Source organism: Chionomys nivalis, chromosome 6 (assembly GCF_950005125.1).
Source record: "Chionomys nivalis chromosome 6, mChiNiv1.1, whole genome shotgun sequence".
Lineage (NCBI taxonomy): Eukaryota > Metazoa > Chordata > Mammalia > Rodentia > Cricetidae > Chionomys > Chionomys nivalis.
Window position 1 is genome coordinate 98,882,930 of NC_080091.1, and position 19,601 is coordinate 98,902,530.

A 19,601-nucleotide genomic window follows, 5' to 3' on the forward strand; every position below is an offset into this window, starting at 1 on the left:
CTCACTCTGTAGACCAGGCTGGACTTGAACTCAGAGATTCGCCTGCCTCGGGTTCCCAAGTGCTGGGATTAAAGGCACGTGCCACCACCACCCAGGTTATTGTTTAGTCTTATTATTTTTGGACGCGTCTACACAAGCTTGGATGAAACTCAGAAGGGGGCTGCCAGGTTTGTCCTTGAGACACTGTGAGACTGACTTAGGCCCTCTGTTCTCTCCCTCCCGCCTGAAGCCAAGGGCCTTGTAGGTAAGTGGCCTTTTATTGGAAGACACCTGTGTGTCCTTCTCAGAGAACTGGAGCCTAAATTCAGTTGTGAAAGTGGGAGAGTTTAACCCTTTCAGAAAATGTCGGGAAAAACCTTGTTCCAAATTAGATTCCAGGATGTGCCAGTGAACTGACTTTGGGAACACTTCCATCTCATCCGTGTGAATTAGTCAATAACAAAATCTCCTCTGTCGGGTTGAGAATTAAATGTCCCCCAGAAGAGCAACACAGGGCACAGGTTTTAGCAGTTAGAAGGTTCATTTGTTTCATTCGGGTCAGCCTTCCCTCTGGTTCAATAACAATAGTGGTAAACTGTCTGAAAACCAGCTGGGGATTAAGTTAAACTATGCAAAAACGGGGACTAGCGTGCGTGCCACGTAGTAAACACACATGTTGCTACATCCTCATTATCTTTCTGTCATTCCTAAATGCCTCTTTCTCAGCTGCTTCATCTGCTCAGTCCTCATGTCCTAACGCAAGGCCCCCAGCTCGGTGGTAAGGACAGCACCACCACACCTTCTGCTCGCAGTCTCCGCACCGAATCACCTCGCTAAGGTGGCTTCGAAGAGCTGGCAGGCGACACTCCACGCCCAGCAGCCCCTCGTCTCCCCTTTGTTGTGACGCCCCGCGCCACGTGAAGCCACAACACGTCCCCGGAAGTGAGCGGGACGGAGGCGTTCCCGTTGTACTCCCCTCCCCCATACTCCGGCCTTGGTTGGTTCCTCCCACCTCCGCTTAGGCCCGAAAGGAGGCGGAACTAATGGTGCGGCCCGACGTTTCCCGGCCGAACGGAAGAGCGGAGAGCACTGAGCGCGGAGCCGCGGGAGCCTGGGACAACCTAAGCGCTGCTCCCGCGACATGGCTTTCAATTTTGGGGCTCCTTCGGGCACTTCTGGCACCTCTGCAGCTACCGCGGCACCCGCGGGTGAGTCAGCCCCTGGACCTCCTTCCAAGGCACGGAAGCCTTTGGCCCGCCCCCTCGGTCCAATACCACCCGGCTAGGGGTCCGGGGTCGCCCTGGCACGCGGGACACCTTGGGGACATTTCGAGAGGGTTGGCGACGGCGGCGGAGGCGGGAGGGCCGCGGGCTGCTCAGGCTCGGCCTGGGGCTCGCACGGCGCGCGCATCCCGCGTGGCCCGGCCGCCGGGTGGCTTCCCGCCACCGGGGACTCCGCCTGGGAGAGGCCGGCCGGAGGCGACGCCCATCTCCCTTCCCGGGACCCCGCGACCCCTCGTATGGCTCGGCCTCCCGGCCCAGGGGCTTCCCTCCGTCCCCTCCCCAGCCCGGGGAATGCTGGCCCCGGCCCCTGGTGTTCTTCGCTCCTCTCTCTGTCCCCACCTCCTCGGCTCTCTTAACCGGTTCCGGTGCCGGTCAGGTTTATCCACGCTGTGAAGCCTCTCGCTGATTCTTGTAATTCTTATCTTGCTTTCTTTTCCTTCTCTCTTCCCCACCTCTCACCTTTTCAAATTTTTGTTTCTCTGCCTCCACGCCTATCAGGATTTGGTGGGCTTGAGACTGCCAACTCCACCGCCGGTGGGTTTAATTTTGGGGGTTTCGGATTAACTGCTAACCCTGCAGTGAACTTTAATATTGGGAATTTCGGTGTTTCTACCACCTCGGCTACTCCGTTCAATTTTGGTAACAGTCTGACGAGTGCAGGTAGATACTGCGGGTCATGTGTATAACGAGGGTCGGGGGCTGGAGTCCAAGAATGTTCCGATGTTCCTAGAGTTTGGGGAGGGGGGGATTGCACTTGTCTAATAAGGGAAGGGTTCGTTTCCTGAGGTCAAATTGAGTGTATATCAAGTTTTGACTTTCTTAAAAGATGTGTTGTTTTTTTTTATTAGAAAACCTGGAGAGCTAGAATTCTCGTTTGTGGGTTTGCATTTAATCATACAGAGTACACCTTCAAAATAAGAATTTGGAATGGAATTTATTTTGAATTAGAATGTTTTTCAAATTATTAGCTGCAGTATAAGCTCAGTGGTTCCCTGGGATTCTTGGACTCCTGCAGTCATTTTTCATTTTTTATACATATTTCATTGGGATTTCATCTTATTGTCCTTGTGTTTCCAAGAGAAACAAATCTTATACGAACAGCGGTGACCTGTCTTGTTTTTCAATCTGTAGGACAACGTTTTTTTCCCATTAATTCAACTGTTAGTATGTATTTCTATAAGAGATGTAATTGTAAAAAGAATCTCCAATTCTTTGCTACATTTTTGGGAAAGTCTCCATGAGCATTTTAATTTACCAGATGACATTGAGTTCTAAAAAGTAGGCTAGATGTCTTTGCACTCAGAAAGAGAATTATGAAGATTTTTTAATCTGCAGGTTTGAAGATCTTTAAAATTTTTCAAAACACAAATATAATGGGTGTGTATGTCCCAATTTAAAGTAGGCTTATGTGAGTTCAACGTAAAGTGACCCTTGAAAACATCTTGACCCTCAGCTGCTCGTATATGAATTTATCGTCCATAGTCTATGTTATGCCACTTCTGCCCATGCCAATTATATGCATTTGGTAAACATTACTTCCTGAGCTGACTTGGACAGTCAGGTACTTTGTCCCTTGACTTGGTTCCACATTCTGTATATCGCCTTATTCTCTGAGTTGAAAACAATGTGACATAGACTTGAACGTGCCAAAGATAAAGATGTATTAGAAGTGTTTACATAGCACTGCCCTTGCTGTGTTTGTGTTTTCTACTTTGCTTAAAATTGGCACTGGGCAAAACAAACCTTATTTTGAAATTTATGTTTCAGAATAAAGCAAATCCATGTTCAACAACAACAAACCTGTTTGTATTTGCTTGATTTCATGTCCGTTTGAAGTTGTCACTGTTGAGTTTTGAGTTGTACAAATAAAATTGTGTTTTGATGGCTTTCAAATATGTTAACAGCCTAAACAAAAAGGTATAAAATTAAATTTTTTGTAGCCATGCAGGTCTACTCTTACTAATAAAGTGTTTTTGGTTATTTGAAACATGATAAGATACTGACTAGTGTTTTTATTTTGTAGCCAGTTGGGATAACATAGTTATTCTTTGAAAGTGGGAAGATAAAGGGGGACTAAAGACAGTACTTCTATTTTAGGTGTTGCATCAAAAAGTTTAGCTGGCAATATTGCAGTAGAATCTATGTTACGTGTGTGCAGCAGCCTATGCACTAAATCTCCAAATCTGAATTGTATTGTTTTAAGTTGGAGACTGTCACCAAGTGATGAAGTGCTTGCCTGCCTAGCATGTGCAGGATCCCAGCACCACAAAATTGATTAAAACTAGTTAAAAATTTTTTTTCAGACAGCTTTTCACTATGTAGTCCAGGCTGGTTTAGAAGTTGTCATCCTGCATTAGCTTCTGTCTTGATGGGATTGCAGACACTCGCTACCACACCCATCCTCTGTTGCAATGTTGATGAGGCTATTCTATTACAAGAAATAAGTGAGGTTCAAGTTAGACTCTCAGAACCCAGCATTTATGGTTCAGATGTTTGTTTTGAATGTCTTTGACAGCATATTTATAACTAGGTAACTACTACCGATACTCTTTTTAAAAATTGGGCTAGCATTTCATTCTAGTCATATATTGTTAGATATGTCAAGATTATTTTGTTGCTAGACTTACTTAAAATCAGTTGCCATGATGTGCCTCCGAGGCCTGTGGTAGCCTTGACTGCCTTTCCTGCCGCTCCTCCACTTTTTCCTTTACCTCCTTCAAGAAGGACGTTATTTTACAGAGTGAAGAAGCCTCTTGGTGTTTCCTCTGAAAAGTTGTTGCACACAGACCAAGGAGAAACGCGAGCTAATGTAGATGTAATTTAAGTTATGGAAATTAAGGTTGCAAGCTGGCAAAGCCATCTGCTGCCATTACATGCTAGTTTTTTTTTTTTATTTTGTTGACTTTTCCAGGGCCTTGAACTCACAGAGATCCGCCTGCCTCTGCCTCCCAAGTGCTGGGATTAAAGGCCACCACTACCTGATGCAAAATTACTTTTTAAACAACTCTATTGTCAGTAAATGCTTAGTCTCATTAATTTTGTTAGTCAAAATCATACAGACACTTTAATTTGTAATAGCTAGTTAAAAGGTACATCTGTATCATTTTACAGTTATGGCAAAGGTTTTAACATTTTTTTAATCATGTTACCCATTTAGTTAAAAGGACTATGTATTGTACCGTGTTATTTCTATTTAAAATACTTCATCATTTATTTCTTGCAGTGTATTAGTAATAGTGTAGGATTTTTTTAATGATACTGCATAAAAGGAAAAATTTAGATCAATGTGTTCTTTGTATTTAGCAACTACTTTAAAAAAATTTGAAGATGAAATTCCCTCTATGTACGCAAAAGAACCTTTATGTTTTATCTTTTTTATTTAAATTAGGTGGGTTTGGAGGATTTGGAACAACAACTACAACTGCAGGCTCTGCATTCAGCTTCTCTGCCCCAACAAACACAGGCAGCACAGGTAAGAGGGCTGAAGTCATCTGGAGAAGGACGTACGGGAGATGTTAGAAACGTGTTCTTAACTTACCTGATTCTGATTTTTCCTTGAAAGGCCTTCTCGGTGGCACTCAGAACAAAGGTTTTGGCTTCGGTACTGGTTTTGGCACAGCGACGGGAACTGGTACTGGTTTAGGTACTGGTTTGGGAACCGGCCTGGGGTTTGGAGGATTTAATACGCAGCCGCAGCAGCAGCAGCAAACTAGTAAGTGGGATTTTATCTTCAGATGTAAAGTTGTGGCCATAACAGCTAGCACCATGGCTTCAAGTGCAGATTGTCTTAGTGTTAAGGACTATGAATAGGTTCCAAGGAATTCCAAAAGCTGCTCTTCATGCTTGTGCTTGATAGTTAGGGAAAACCCAAGCGGCACGGTTAGGATGTAAGGGCCCTATGTTTGCGGTCGGTCCATTAAAAGTTTTGTCATTTCTAACAGTGATACAATTGGAGAAATCTGTATACGGTGTAACTTACTGTATTATTTATATGGACACACTCTTGTCATGTCAAGGCAGACCCTGAGCCAGCTCCATGTTTCCTTATAGGCACTGCCCCACTGGAGGGACTGCTGCCCCATCTCTTACGGCCTTCTTCATTTCTCTGTGGTTCTGACACTCGAGTGTGTCAACATAACTCTTCAGCTTTGCCGTTCTTAGATCTCTGCAAGCCTTCTTTTATATTATCAATTCATGGAAGAAGTCCTGTCTTTTGTCTTTCAGAGGATTTCACCAGTTCTTTACTGTTCATTCTTACGTACTTAAACATAGTGTTTGTCAATCTCTTATTGTTGAGTGGGATTTAGGGGCTTATTTACATAGATAGCTACAAATTTTTTTTATTTGTAAGACAATGTCCTATATCCTTTATCAAGAGATATATAATATCTAATTTTTTGTAATGATTCTAGCAGTCATTGGTAATCATTACTTAGATCAGTTCATTTATTACAGATTAAGGAGTTATGTTAATCTAGATTCTTCTTGCATTTGTTTGTTGGAATTCATCTGAAACAAATTTTACCTTACTCATGTGGTTCTAGTTTGTTGTTGTTGTTGTTGTTGTTTTGAATCTTTTCTCAACATATGTAACACACAACCAGAGAAGGGCTTTTAAAGATTTTATTTATTTATTATGTATACAACATTCTGCCTCCATGTATGCCTGAATGCCAGAAGAGGGAGCCAGATCTCATTACAGATGGTTGTGAGCCACCATGTGGTTGCTGGGAATTGAATTCAGGACCTCTGGAAGAGCAGCCAGGGCTCTTAACCACTGAGCCATCTCTCCATCCCCCGTTGTTGTTGTTTTTAGTGTTGGGTAATACAGTCAGCCCTGTGATCCCCCCTACCCCAATAGGACTTGTCTCTCCAGCTCTTTTTTTCCTAGGAGTGTGTCAGCAAAATCTTGCTTCTTCGGCCTCAGCCTTCTGGGTCCTGTTTTTTAAAATTAGGCTACCATGCATTTAAACTTTATTACTTTGGTCTATTGTGAGTCAAACACGGACCCACTGGAAGAGCAACAAGCACTCTTTTTTTTTTTTTTGGCTTTTCGAGACAGGGTTTCTCTGTAGCTTTGGAGTCTGTCCTGGAACTAGCTCCTGTAGACCAGGCTGGTCTCGAAATTACAGAGATCTACCCGCTTCTGCCTCCCGAGTGCTGGGATTAAAGGTGTGCGCCACCACGGCTGGCTTGTTTCGTTTTTAAAGCTCTGTTTATCTCGGTCAGCTGCCCTGTCTCTCGAGCATCAGGTCTTAGCAGTCCGATCTGTTTTCTAACTGTGCCACCAGTTTGGGTTATCAGAGCATCTGTAGAGCTGTTTGCTCAGATAGCCATGCCCTCTGCCCTGCCCTACTGAGGGGTCAGTGACATGCAAGACCTTGACAACATCTAAAGTGAACATCCCACAAGCTGTTGCTCATTTAATGGGCCCTTTCAGCCGTTTCCAGTCTGCTCCTCTTTGACGGCCTCAGGCTGTGGGCAGCTGCCACTTGTTTGCTTTACCTCTTGGTTTCCTTGGCGGACACTCACCGGCTTGTAAAATAGTGTACAAATTGGTTCCCAAGTTAGGACATGACAGCTGGGAAGGGGTTTACGCACTGTTCCTTGAATCTAAGTTTTCTGGACTTGTATTTTTGTTGTTTTTCCTTTCTAAGCTTTAGGTGGTCTCTTCAGTCAGCCTACACAGGCTCCTGCCCAGTCCAACCAGCTCATCAATACTGCCAGTGCGCTTTCTGCTCCGACATTGCTGGGGGATGAGAGAGATGCCATTTTGGCTAAATGGAACCAGCTGCAGGCTTTCTGGGGAACAGGAAAAGGATATTTCAACAATAACATTCCTCCCGTGGAGTTTACACAGGAAAATCCCTTTTGCCGATTTAAGGTATTAGTTGCGTCTTTGATCTTCATTTAAAGAGTGAATATAAGAGATATAGTAACTTTTAGATTAAAATAACATTTAAGAATGGTATGGCTACACTTCTTATTTTAAATAAAAATTATAAATTTAAAGTGATTTTTGAAAAATGTTATGTATGTATGGTTCAGAGTGACCACACAGCCACCACAATAGGACTGAGGAAGAAGGTGCTGGTAGAGGAGGAACAATGGCTATAGTGGTACACCCTGAATCTCTGCTCAGGGGTGGACATAGAGGGACCGGAAGTCAAGTCATCCTTAGCTGTAGAGCAAGTTGGAAACCAGCCCAGGCTACCTTAGACCCCATCTCAAAACAAACAACCCAGGGCTGTAGTGACCCCGTGGGTGAAGGAGCTTGTCGCCGAGCCTTATGATCTGAGTTTGACACTCTTCTCCAAAGCACATGACTCCCAAAAGTTGTCTTCTGACCTCCCTGTGAGTGCCATGGCAGGGCCCCCTTACATACATACATACCTACAAACAAGCAAAAAAGAAAGTGTGGTCTGCTTGTCACTTTAAAGGGTATCAGACTTAGGCTGTGTTCATCTGACTAGTCAGGGAAGTTACCCCAGGTAGTGCACGGATTCTCCTTGGCATATGGAACCTGTTACTATTATTAGAGTCGGGTGCCAAAGGCGCTAAAACAGTAATGGCCGTTTTCTTTGTTCTGCCTCATTGTCTATAAACAACCATCTCATTGAAATTTGGCAGTGGGAGTGTTCTACTTGACCATTTGTTTTTCTTTGTTTTTGGTTTTTGTATATAATGATCTCTCTTCTCTTCTCTTTCCTTTTTTTTTTTTATTTTTTATTTTTTTGTTCTTCAAAAAAAAAAACAGAAGAGAGGCTCTTGCTGCAGTAGTCCAAGCTGGCCTTAAACTCATGATCCTCCTGCCTCAGCCTCTTGAGTGTTGAGATGGTAAGGCTGCACCACCACACACAGCTGACAGTGTATTTTCCACATAACAAATCAATATATTACAATAATTCACCCTGCCTGCTGGGGAGTGTAAAGGTATGGGGGGGTCAGAAAGAACCTCATGTGTCCTACTTACACGTCCTGCTGCTGAACGTCACCCTAGCACCTCAGGACCAGACAAGTATTAGAGTTTAGACTTTTGGAACTCTTCTAAATAGGAAATTGATTCATGTAGCTTCAGCTTGTACATACAGCTTAAAGGTAATTTTATACAGTAATTTTAGTGTGTTTGTGTGCTGTGACCCATCATATAAGGTCAGGTGTAGAATTTTTTTTACTTGAGACATCATGTTAATACCAGAAAGTTTCAGAGATGGAGTACTTTATAATTTAGCTTTGCACACTAGGGTTATTTAATTTCTATGTCACCTGAATCATTAGTTGAAATTTTTAATATTGTTGTTTGGCAGTAAGATAATACAGTAGTAAACTTAGAAGTATCAGTTTAAATGTTTTAACTTTTCTTAAAAGTTGCTATATAATATACACAGTAAAATGTATAATGTACATATGAATGAACTTACTTTTTTAGAAGTTACATATAAGTGGTGACAAAGGACAAAGTGTTCTATAAATATAAGCTATTTTTAGCAATGTGTAATTCCTCGTGTTTAATAATATGTAGTATTTTATTCATTTAATGTTACACTAATAACCTGTTTCATAGTTTTATAACAGGTAGTCATAAACTAGACATTCTTGATATCATTAGTATCTTTTTTTTTTTTTTTTTTTTTGAGACAGGGTTTCTCTGTAGCTTTTTGGTTCCTGTCCTGGAACTAGCTCTGGTAGACCAGGCTGGCCTTGAACTCACAAAGACACGCCTGCCTCTGCCTCCCCAGCGCTGGGATTAAAGGCGTGCGCCACCACTGCCTGGCTTATCATTAGTATCTTGACAGTGTCATTGTACCTTAAACATACTGTATTTGTGAATTGTTTCTTTAAAATGTAAAGATTCATGAGTCACCTTCTGCAGTTACATGTATGACATATGAGTTGTTCCAATATATGAGAAACCTCTGAAAATGAATGACTTTCAAAATCTTCCAGAGAAAATTCTTTAGTTCCTATACTGGAGAGGAAATTTACATTTATGTTAGTTTAGGGAAATGAAGTTTGCTCATGTGGTGTCCCACAGAGTGCTTGCCATTTCCATAATCTTAGCAGATGCTAAGCTTTTAAACATTTCATGTAAAGTCTGCATGTATTTTTGATACTTTTGTTCATTTCACAGGCTGTAGGTTATAGTTGTATGCCCAATAATAAAGATGAAGATGGACTGGTGGTTTTAGTTTTCAACAAGAAAGAAGCAGACATTAGAAGCCAGCAGCAGCAGCTAGTAGAATCATTGCATAAGGTTTTGGGAGGAAACCAGACCCTGACTGTCAATGTGGAGGGCATTAAGACCCTGCCGGATGATCAGTAAGTAAACATGTGCGTGTTGTTCCCTTGTGGGTTCGCTGCTGCTGAAACATAAATCTCAGCAGAATGCTATCTCTAGTTGGTGATTATTACAAATTTATAGAAGTGTTGAAAAGTTCTGTTTTCTTTGTTTTGGATTTTTTTATCAGATAAACTTTGCAGATACTAGGATGTAGATTTCGTTCAGGAACAGCAGAGCACATTGCAGCTGTGTGCAGACTGAAGTTGTAACTGGAGGTTCCCCCCCCCACCCGCCAGTTCCTGAATATTTACCCTGAGGCTTAATATTAAGTTCAAACTATTTGACTGATGGCTCAGGCTTATTACTAACTAGCTTTTACATCTTAAATTAATTCATTCCTATTAGTCTGTATTGCCACGTGCTAGCATCTCCCTGACTCCAACCCTTTTTCTCCTTATATCCGTCTGGATTTTCTGCCTGGCTCTGTTGTAGCTATTGGCCAAATTAACTTCGTTATTTACCAATGCTAATAAAACATATCCACATCATGAAGCTTTACTGGAGCGTTTTAATAACTGACTCCTTTTGCTTCAGCATTATTCTTTTATTTTGAGATAGGTTTTTTTTTTTTTTTTTAAAAGATTTATTACAGTGTTCCACCTACGTGCCAGAAGAGAGCACCAGATCTCATTACAGATGGTTGTGAGCCACCATGTAGTTGCTGGGAATTGAACTCAGGGCCTCTGGAAGAGCAGTCAGTGCTCTTAACCTCTGAGTCATCTCTCCAGCCCCCTAAATTCTTTTTTTTTTGGTTTTTCGAGACAGGGTTTCTCTAGCTTTAGTGCCCGTCCCAGAACTAGCTCTTGTAGACCAGGCTGGCCTCGAACTCCCAGAGATCCGCCTGCCTCTGCCTCCCGAGTGCTGGGATTAAAGGTGTGCGCCACCACCACCCGGCCAGCCCCCTAAATTCTATCTTATTTACCTATCTCGTTTTGGTTTTTGTTATTTAAGATGATTTACAAATGAACCTAATATAGAGGTTTACTTTCAAGATTTAAAAAAACAAATAAACAAACTTTTCTCTTGTAAAAACCATTTTTGACTTCAGCCATCAGTCTTTTCAGACATTTGTGGCTGTGGGTCATGAAGTCAGTGTGATAAATTGGTTGTTTGCCTCCAGGACAGAAGTTGTCATTTATGTTGTTGAGCGTTCTCCAAATGGCACCTCGAGAAGAGTCCCAGCGACAACGCTGTATGCCCACTTTGAACAAGCCAACATTAAAACACAGCTGCAGCAGCTCGGAGTGACGCTTTCTATGACCAGAACAGAGCTGTCCCCTGCTCAGGTCAAACAGCTCCTGCAGAACCCTCCTGCTGGTACGTGCTGTAGCTGGCTAGGCGGTTATTAGTGCGGGAGCTTGTCATGTGTTTGCTTATTTGGAATGTATTCTTGAATATTGTGTTTTAGTTAGTTGTAAGTTTAAATTATATAACTAAGACATTAGGAATTTTGGAAAGTGACAAAAATAATTCTTAACCCATCTGCCTGTAGATATTCATTTGAAGTGTTTTGGGTTTTTATCTTTAATTACTTACTTAAATATGTTAATGCTTAAAAAAAAATCTAGATATCCTAATTAAGTAGACTGGTAAGTCTAGCTTGTCACCCTTCCCTAGCGGTAACTGTTAGTAGCGCTGGACTCTGCTGCTCCAAGTGTAGGCAAATGTGCATGGAGTAGAAAAGGATCTGCACCACACGGCTGCCGCCTGCCTTTTCACTTAGAGATTTCTTAGTGTCTCTCATGTTTGTACTTGAAGAGGAACTTTATTCTATTTAAACACTAGAGTATTCTATAGATATGCCTTACTTAATTCAATATTGTTTCTATACATTCACCTCTCCAAACTAAGCAGCAGTTAATATCTGTAGAAATTTACCTTAGAGCATGTGAGTATTTAGTTATTTTAGAAGATCTCTGGTACCTGTGATCTCAGCCTTGGAAATGGAATACAGATCATGAAATTGAGGGCACAACCTGGACTGCATGGTGAGATTGAGGGTAGTCTAGGGACATAGTGGCCCCGGTTCTCTCCTCCACACCAAGTTCACGGCAGTAAAATTCTGACAGTGAGACCTGTGTGTTAGGTTTATTAGGTTCACTGGCAAATGCCTTTCAGAGAGCCTTCTACCAAGTGTATTTGCAATTGTAGTGTATTATGCTCCCCACATCAGCAAGCTAGTTAAAGAATTAATATTTAGTCTGTATTTTCCTGATGACAGGTTGAATAACTTCATACTTGAGAATAGCCTTTTTATGTTCTTTGCTCATTTCTTGTTCGAGTCATTGCACTTTTTGTTTATGTGGGCTCTCTTTGTGTGCTAGAGGTGGGCGTATTATACTATCTGCTGCAGATACTTCCTTTCAATTCATATTTATAAAATTATTTTTATAATGAACATTTTTTAAAAGTAATTCCTCATTATAACTTCTGAACTCTAATTTTAAGAAAGCATTTCCCATACAAATATAAACACAGAAAATCATGTTTTATAAGAATATTTTTGTTTGTGGTAGGTGTTGATCCTATTATTTGGGAACAAGCCAAGGTGGATAACCCCGATTCTGAAAAGTAAGTGTATCACTATTTTATATACAGACTGGTACTTACCAGAAAGGAAGCAAACAGACATGGGCTATTAGTTGTATTCTTGCATTTGAAGTTATTTTCATTGCTTTTTAAAACAGTTCTGCCATGGAAGGCAGCAAGATGAGGTGAGACTAGGCAGGGAGGGGAACCTGGATCCTAGTCATCTGTCACATTTGCATTAACAGTGAGTGAACCGTGTTTCCTAATCTGTTAAATAAGGAGGTTGAAAATAGCATGCTAACTGTTGATCTCACTGCCATGGATTTAGAAATTCCTTGTAAATTTCATGAGGTCTGTTACAAAATACATCTTGTTGGTTTTATAAGTTCTGAAAAACAACCTTGCATTTTAGATTAATCCCTGTACCCATGGTGGGTTTCAAAGAGCTGCTTCGAAGACTGAAGGTTCAAGACCAGATGACTAAGCAGCATCAGACCAGATTAGATGTAAGCATTCGCTTTGCATTCTCTAGCCTAACAAAAGTTAGGAGTTGTTTTTCCCGTGTGTGCTGTTTTTTCTTAGGGGAACTCGTACACTGCAGAACATAACAGCTTTCTGTACCAGCTTTCTTTGTGATAGCAGCCTTGCACATACACTGTTTCTTCTTTATTTTTATGTATATAAGTGGTACCTATATGGTCTGCACACCACATATTGTGCAGTACCCTTGGAAGCTAGAGAGGGTGTCAGATCCCCTGGAACTGGAATTAAAGACTGGCATGAGTGTGGAATTGAACCTGGGTCCTCTGGAAGAGTTCTTAACCTCTGACCTATAGATTTGTTTTGACGTATTTTATGAGTTTAGATTTATAGCCTAGATTTATTCAAAGTCATCTCTCTTTATTATTTTTTTAATCCAAGGATTTAGCAAGTCCAACCCTGATTAACTTGTATAACTAAACAAACTGTGGGTGTTCTGAATTGACCTCCGTGTTCTGTTACATGCAGTTCCGATTTCATTAGACAGGAGCGAGCTTACTGTCGATGAAGTGATGAGTTCTCTGGACACAGTTCTCTGATCCAGCCCTTGTGTGGCTGTGTTGGGATAGAGCCCTGCAAATATCGCCATGTAGCTGTTCCTTCTTTTCAGTGTTTCTCTGCCAAAAAATTCCAGCATGATTTCTCTGTGGTCCAATTTCCAGACACTTTATGATGTTAGGCTGGACACGCTGAATTCATGAGTATCACCCTAAAATGAATTGTTAGCTTCAAACTCACTGAGTAGCCAAGGATGACCTTCAACTTCTGATTCCCCTGCCTCTGCCTCTCAAGTACTGAGATTCCAGGTGTTTGCGCATCGCCGCACCTGGTAAAGACTGGCTCGTGATGTTAGATCGTTTCATCCTTTAACGTTGAGGCCGTCGATGTCCTTCGAACTAGTTTTTAGATATTCTCTTCAGAAATCTTATACATCCTTTTGTTGTTGTTGTTGCCTCCCATTTTTTTTTTATAAATTTGGGTGATAAACACAGCAACCTAAGTTTTTCCTTTGTCCCCTCAATAATGTCCTGTGTTTCATTAAAAGTAATGGAGGCTATACTGGTGGTACAGGCCTGTAATCGAGGCTACTTGCCTGGGAAGCTTAGGCAAGAGGATTGGAAGTTCAAGTTCAAGGCCATAGTGGGATGCAGCGTTGATTCAAGGCCCACCCGGGCAATGTAGTGAGATCTTGTCTCAAAATAAAATGGAAAAGGGGCCTGATGGATATAGCTTAGTAGTGGAGTGCTTGTGTAGTGTATGATGGGCCTTAGGTTGGTTCAGTTCCCAAGTGTGTCCCCTATCCCACCCCAAACAAAGGTGATCTACATAGCTGGGCATAGTAACATAGCCTATCCAACCTTTTTGTCCTCTTTAGCACTCCAGTGGCATAGAAATTAATTATGCTAGGGATGATCATAGGTTGGAATGCTTTGATGTGATGGAAAGATTGTAATGTGTTTGGGACTTGGGGAATAATGCCATTGTTAAAGTGCTGAGCATTGTGACCTGATTTCAGTCCCTAGAGCCCAGGTGAAAAGCCAGGCATGCTAGGGAGGCAGAGGGGGGCAGGTCTCTGAAGCTCACTGCTCATCCAGCTCAGCTTCCTTGACAAATTCCAGGGGACCCTTCATCTCAAAAAAAAAAAAAAAACACCTGAGGTTATCCCTCCAGCTTCCACACATGCATGTGCATTGTACTCTCAGAGCACATACATGTACACATGTGCACACACAAATTAAGTCTGCCTTGTTAACATTTAACATACCATTGGGCAAAGTATTAGGATTTTAGGTCAGACATAAAACATCACTAGCCAGGGAGAAAAAAATATATTCACATATTCACTTTTTGGATTTATTTCATTCCTTTTTCTCTCTGCTCTGATTATCCCCTCCAGGTATTCGGTATCAAGATATGGAGTATACTTTCTTCCCAGCTCCACCAACTTCAGACTGGTTGTCTGTGAACCCTAAGCCCAACAGTGTCTCACAGATCCTAATTTTTTTCAGTCAGGCCTGGGTCTATTTAAAATTCCTTATTTCTGAAAAGTTACTGTTTTCACAGTATGCTGCCTCATCACTAAATATCTGAAAGCTATAAAGAAATCTTGGAATAGTGCTTTTTAATTTTTAGACATGTAAAGGAAGGAAACAAAATACAGAATCATGGGGCTGGGGCCGTCAAGAGCTTGCACTGCACAGAAGACTAAGACTGGATGCCAAAAGCCTGTGCCAGGCAGCACACAGCTCCCCTCTCAGGACCCAGCGCCCTCTCTGGACTCTAGTGCACCTACACACACACACACACGCACGCACACAAATATACAGGTGCGCACACACAAAAAGAATTTACAAGTGCTAAAATGGTGAACTGAAGCTAATGTTTTGAGAGATGGCTCTCGGGGTTATCTGAGAATTAGGCTAGTACACGTGGGTTTGCCTGTTAAATAGCTATTGTGTCCCACTTGGTTTATCCTCAAAACATGTCTTTTTAACAGATCATATCTGAAGATATTAGTGAGCTACAAAAGAATCAGACTACCACTATGGCCAAGATAGCACAGTACAAGCGAAAGCTCATGGATCTCTCCCACAGAACCTTACAGGTAATAATGTGGAATTCCCCCAGTGTTTATAAGAGGTTATAAGTGAAATACATGCCAAATAGGAATGTTATTTAAACAGGAAAAAGACCCAAGTTGGAGGGTTGATCCTACAATAAAAATTTGGAAGAAAGATCCTACAGGGTGAGAAATAAGGGTAAAAGTATTTTTAAAGTTCCCCTTAGTAACGAGGGGTCATAAACAGTTTTGGTACAGGGAAGATATAAAATCAGCGACTCCTGGCTCCATAAAGTATAGAACATATCTTAGTGCCAGAGAAAGAATGTGGCCATGAGTGACATTAAACCAATCACCAGTTTAACAGACTGGGACAGCAGCAGAAGGGGAAATCATAAATTGTCATGAGAACAATTGCTACAGACCAGATTCAAAAACATTTGTCAAAATACCAGATAAAAATCTAAGCTCACTGTTAAGAAATTTTAGAAATATCAAGGCAAGCTTGACACCTGTAAGAGAAAGGTGAGAAGCGAGCAGTACATTCAGAGTGGCTGTGGACTGTGGACAGACGCCATCAGAATGAGTAACCCTCTCAGGGAACGTCCAACCAGAGAAACAGCCCTAAGTAGTAAAAGATGGTATGCATTTTTCAGATTTGAAACCCAGGGGAGATAGGGGATTTTCTCTAACAAATAGAGATCACCAAAAGTAATGTACAGCAAGTGAAGGAGCTGGTAATAGTCGGAGAGCAGAGGGAGAGTTACTAAAGTCCACGTGGAAACCCACAGTGTAGCTAATTTCATTGTTGAATTTTGTCTAAGTAATAAAAAGCTAATTTTTGTGTTACTTTAATCTTCCTAAATCAAGGAAAAATATTTATGGCTTTTTTCCTCTTTGAACAATTTCTTTGAGGTATAGTTCATATATCATACACTCACCTCACTCAAAGGATGTTACAAAGAACAGGATGTTTTTGTCATCTGCAGAGTGCCATGTCTCTCGGGAGCCACTCATCCATTTAACCCATATAACTCAGACATTGGCAAGATGCTCACTTGACAGTGAAATTGACTAGATCTGGGTGTTGTGGTGCGTTCCTGTAACTAGCACTGTGGACACAGCTGGGATTAGCTGTGTTACATTTTATACAAAGATATTTTCTTTAATAAGAAAATATAATTGGCCGGGTGGTGGTGGCACACGCCTTTAATCCCAACACTTGGGAGGCAGAGGCAGACCGATCTCTGTGAGTTCGAGGCCAGCCTGGTCTACAAGAGCCAGGACAGGTTCAAGCTACAGAGAAACCCTGTCTCGAAAAAACAAAACAAAGAAAGAAAATCTAATTGGAATGTCGGCAGATATATAGAAGCACTTCAGAGTAAGCATAAAGCACTAGGATTGTTTTTTTTTCTTTTTTACTGTTTGAGGCAGGGTCTCAGCTATGCAGCCTAGACTGGCCTGGAGCTCTCCTTCGTCAGGCCGGCCTCAGCCTTTTCCTCATGCTTCAGCCTCCCAAGTGCTAGGATTTCAAAATACTCCATGTTAGTTCTCAGCCAGTGTCTATCAGCAAGTCCATAATTGATTTTAAAAAGTAGTCTACTGGTTCGTACCTGTGTCTTCTCTTTTACAGGTCCTAATCAAACAGGAGATTCAAAGGAAGAGCGGCTACGCGATCCAGGCTGATGAAGAGCAGCTGCGGGTTCAGCTGGACACTATTCAGGGTGAACTGAATGCCCCTACTCAGTTCAAAGTAAGCACTTGGTGGTCAGTCTGGCTAGAGGCTGCGAGGGGTAGCTGAACAGGGACATGTAGCAGTGTGTCTTAAGCATTTATTTGCACTGATTAGAACTTCCGAAAATAAATTCCCAGTCGCGGTACTTTTGGCTTGCATTAGTGCTTCAAATCAAAGACCTGGGAGTTTTAACTGATGGTTTTGAAGCTATCTTTTCAAAAACAGCCGTCTTCAGTCGTAGCTGTGATTGTTAGCGCTTGTCTCTGGCTCATTTTTAGGGTCGACTAAATGAACTGATGTCCCAGATCAGGATGCAGAATCACTTTGGAGCTGTGAAGTCTGAAGAAAGGTATTACATAGATGCGGACCTCTTACGAGAAATCAAGCAGGTGAGCTCAGCTTACAGCTTCATACCCATCAGGATGGCTGTTGTTCAACAGCAGAAATACTCAGTCGTTAGAATATGGAGAAGTTGTAACCTTCAGGCACCTTTAAGTATCATAAAATAAAAAAACATTGCTTCCTCAAACAAATTAAAAGTAGTTGGGCATTGGGTACCTATGCCTTTAATCCCAACACTTGGGAGGCAGAGGCAAGTGATCTCTTGAGTTCAAGGCCAGCCTGGTCTACAGAGCAAGTTCCAGAACAGCCAGGACTATACAGAGAAACAACAAATTGAAAGTAGAATTGCCATATTATTTGGCAGTTCTCCATCTGTTTTTGAGAGACAAGGTCTCAGTATGCAACCCTGGTTGGTCTTGAACTCAGAATCTGTCTGCCTCTGCCACTTGAGTGCTATGATTCAAGGTATAAGCTACCATGCCCAGCTTGTAGTTGAAATCAGGGATCTGCAAAGACATTTATACACCTATGTACAAACACATATAGTGCAGTATGACTCCCTCCTAAAGAGGAGGAAATTCTGACACATGCAACAAATGGGTAGACCTTGAAATATGTGGTCATACAAGGACAGGTACTGTATGATTCCCCTTCTGTGAGGCAGAGTGCCCAACGATGTGAATGTACCCATCTCTGTACACTGAAAATGCCCACATATTGTTATGCCATAGTAAAAGAGCCAAAACGTCCTCCCTCCAGAATCTGTCCACATAATAGATGTGTCAAAGGGTGGGCAGTGGAGTACTCAGGTCAGTGGGAAGGTCAACTGCATTTTATTGTAATCTAGAATGATATGTCTGTGTATTAAATTGAGAAGCTGGGACTGGGGATGTAGCTCAGTTGGTAGAGTGCTTGCCTGCTATGCATGGAGCCCTGGGTTCACTCCCCAGCACCACAGCAATGGACACTGCACATCCACTGTCCAGAGTTCGAGAGGCCAGTCTAAAAACCCAGAGAACATATCTAAAGACATAGTAGACACACGTGCTGGTGGTAGTTGTCTGGCTGCATGCTTGTATATAGTCACTAGTGCTCTTTTGTGGGTAGCACACTGATGTTTTATTTTCTTAATTCTAGCATTTGAAACAACAACAGGAAGGCCTTAGCCACTTGATTAGCATCATAAAAGATGACCTAGAAGATATAAAACTAGTAGAACATGGATTGAATGAAACCATCCATAGCAGAGGCGGTGTCTTTAGCTGACCATTTACAGACGTGTTCAGAGGTTCATAAAGTGCAACTTTCTACATCAGGCCTTCCGTACGATGACCACATGGACGGGAAAAAGAATCCTTTTCCTCGCTGGCATGTTTGAGGTTCCTGAGAAATCACTGTACATTAAATCTGAAATGGACACCACAAAGCTCTTCAAAGAGAATCTTAAAATTTTTTATCTAAAAGCTATATTTACTTAAAAGTACACGATTACGCGGAGTATATGCGCTGTTGTACATTGTACAGCAGCACTAAGCATGGTCACGGTGTTTAAAGGTTATTCTCCAGTCCCTTTTTCCATAGCGCAAAATGAAACATAGCTACTTCCTACATAACAAAACAAGCCGTAACTACATGCTGCGGAGACTGTGCTTCAGAGTTAAATGCATATCTGCATTTTATATCTGTGAGATCAGCAGTGGGAAGTAAAGAAAATCCCAAAGTATTTAATGATTTGTGTGGTTTTCCTTTTGTTCTATGAAGACTTGAAGATATATTTTTATATTATTTTACTTATTTGGAACTTAACAGAACATACCTAAATAATTAGGATTTAACAAAAATCACCGTTTTTGCAAACTTTTTATTTCTAAAAATGAAATTTAAAATAAATTGTTAATTTGCAGTTTTATGTAATTCTGTCCTCTGGTGTTTTATTTATGGACTTGTCATATTTTGACTAGAGTATAACAAGTGAAATCATCTAGGATGAAGAGCCTCATGTTAACATCTGACAACAGTGGCTGAGTATGACATAGGACTCGTCCACAGCCCGCCAGTTTTAAATACAACTCTGACTGCAGGACACACCTGGGCCGCAGGTGTTGACATCTCTGCAGATGCTGTGACTACGGTATGTTTGTGCTTTGTATGTGGTGCTTTGGTTTACACCGGGGGCTGTTGAGAAAGAACACGGTGAATTTTGCTGTTGTACTACCGAGTGGTGGGGGAAGGGCTGTGCCTAGACCCCTCATGAAACAGAAGGGGTTACACTGTAAAGGTACAGACTGTAAA

The 19,601-nt window shown here is 41.7% G+C and overlaps 1 protein-coding gene and 1 non-coding gene across 4 annotated transcripts; one reads left to right on the forward strand and one right to left on the reverse strand.

Moving 5' to 3' along the window:
* Positions 1–1,039: 1,039 nt before the first annotated feature.
* Positions 1,040–19,244, forward strand: Nup54 (nucleoporin 54). 3 transcript variants are annotated; one of them, XM_057771902.1, is made up of 13 exons: positions 1,040–1,187; positions 1,761–1,922; positions 4,651–4,734; positions 4,825–4,974; positions 6,926–7,146; positions 9,394–9,581; positions 10,724–10,920; positions 12,120–12,174; positions 12,545–12,638; positions 15,170–15,277; positions 16,866–16,985; positions 17,246–17,356; positions 18,447–19,244. In XM_057771902.1, exons 1-13 carry the CDS (start codon positions 1,121–1,123, stop codon positions 18,573–18,575), a joined length of 1,686 nt encoding a protein of 561 aa, XP_057627885.1. In that variant the 5' UTR covers positions 1,040–1,120; the 3' UTR covers positions 18,576–19,244. The 3 variants fall into 3 exon arrangements, with proteins under 3 accessions (XP_057627885.1, XP_057627884.1, XP_057627886.1); XM_057771901.1 differs by having other exon boundaries at positions 6,920–7,146; positions 18,447–19,242; XM_057771903.1 differs by lacking the exon at positions 1,761–1,922 and having other exon boundaries at positions 6,920–7,146; positions 18,447–19,240.
* Positions 6,076–6,205, reverse strand: LOC130876645 (small Cajal body-specific RNA 4). Its single transcript, XR_009057304.1, has one exon. It is a non-coding gene; the product is annotated as a small Cajal body-specific RNA 4 (non-coding RNA).
* Positions 19,245–19,601: the final 357 nt, after the last annotated feature.

Bases quoted from the DNA above. Each gene is read 5' to 3' on its own strand.
- Nup54 (XM_057771901.1), top strand. From the start codon at position 1,121: ATGGCTTTCAATTTTGGGGCTCCTTCGGGCACTTCTGGCACCTCTGCA. The intron at 12,639-15,169 runs GTAAGCATTCGC...TCTTTTTAACAG, and splicing joins AGCATCAGACCAGATTAGAT to ATCATATCTGAAGATATTAG. The intron at 17,357-18,446 runs GTGAGCTCAGCT...TCTTAATTCTAG, and splicing joins TCTTACGAGAAATCAAGCAG to CATTTGAAACAACAACAGGA.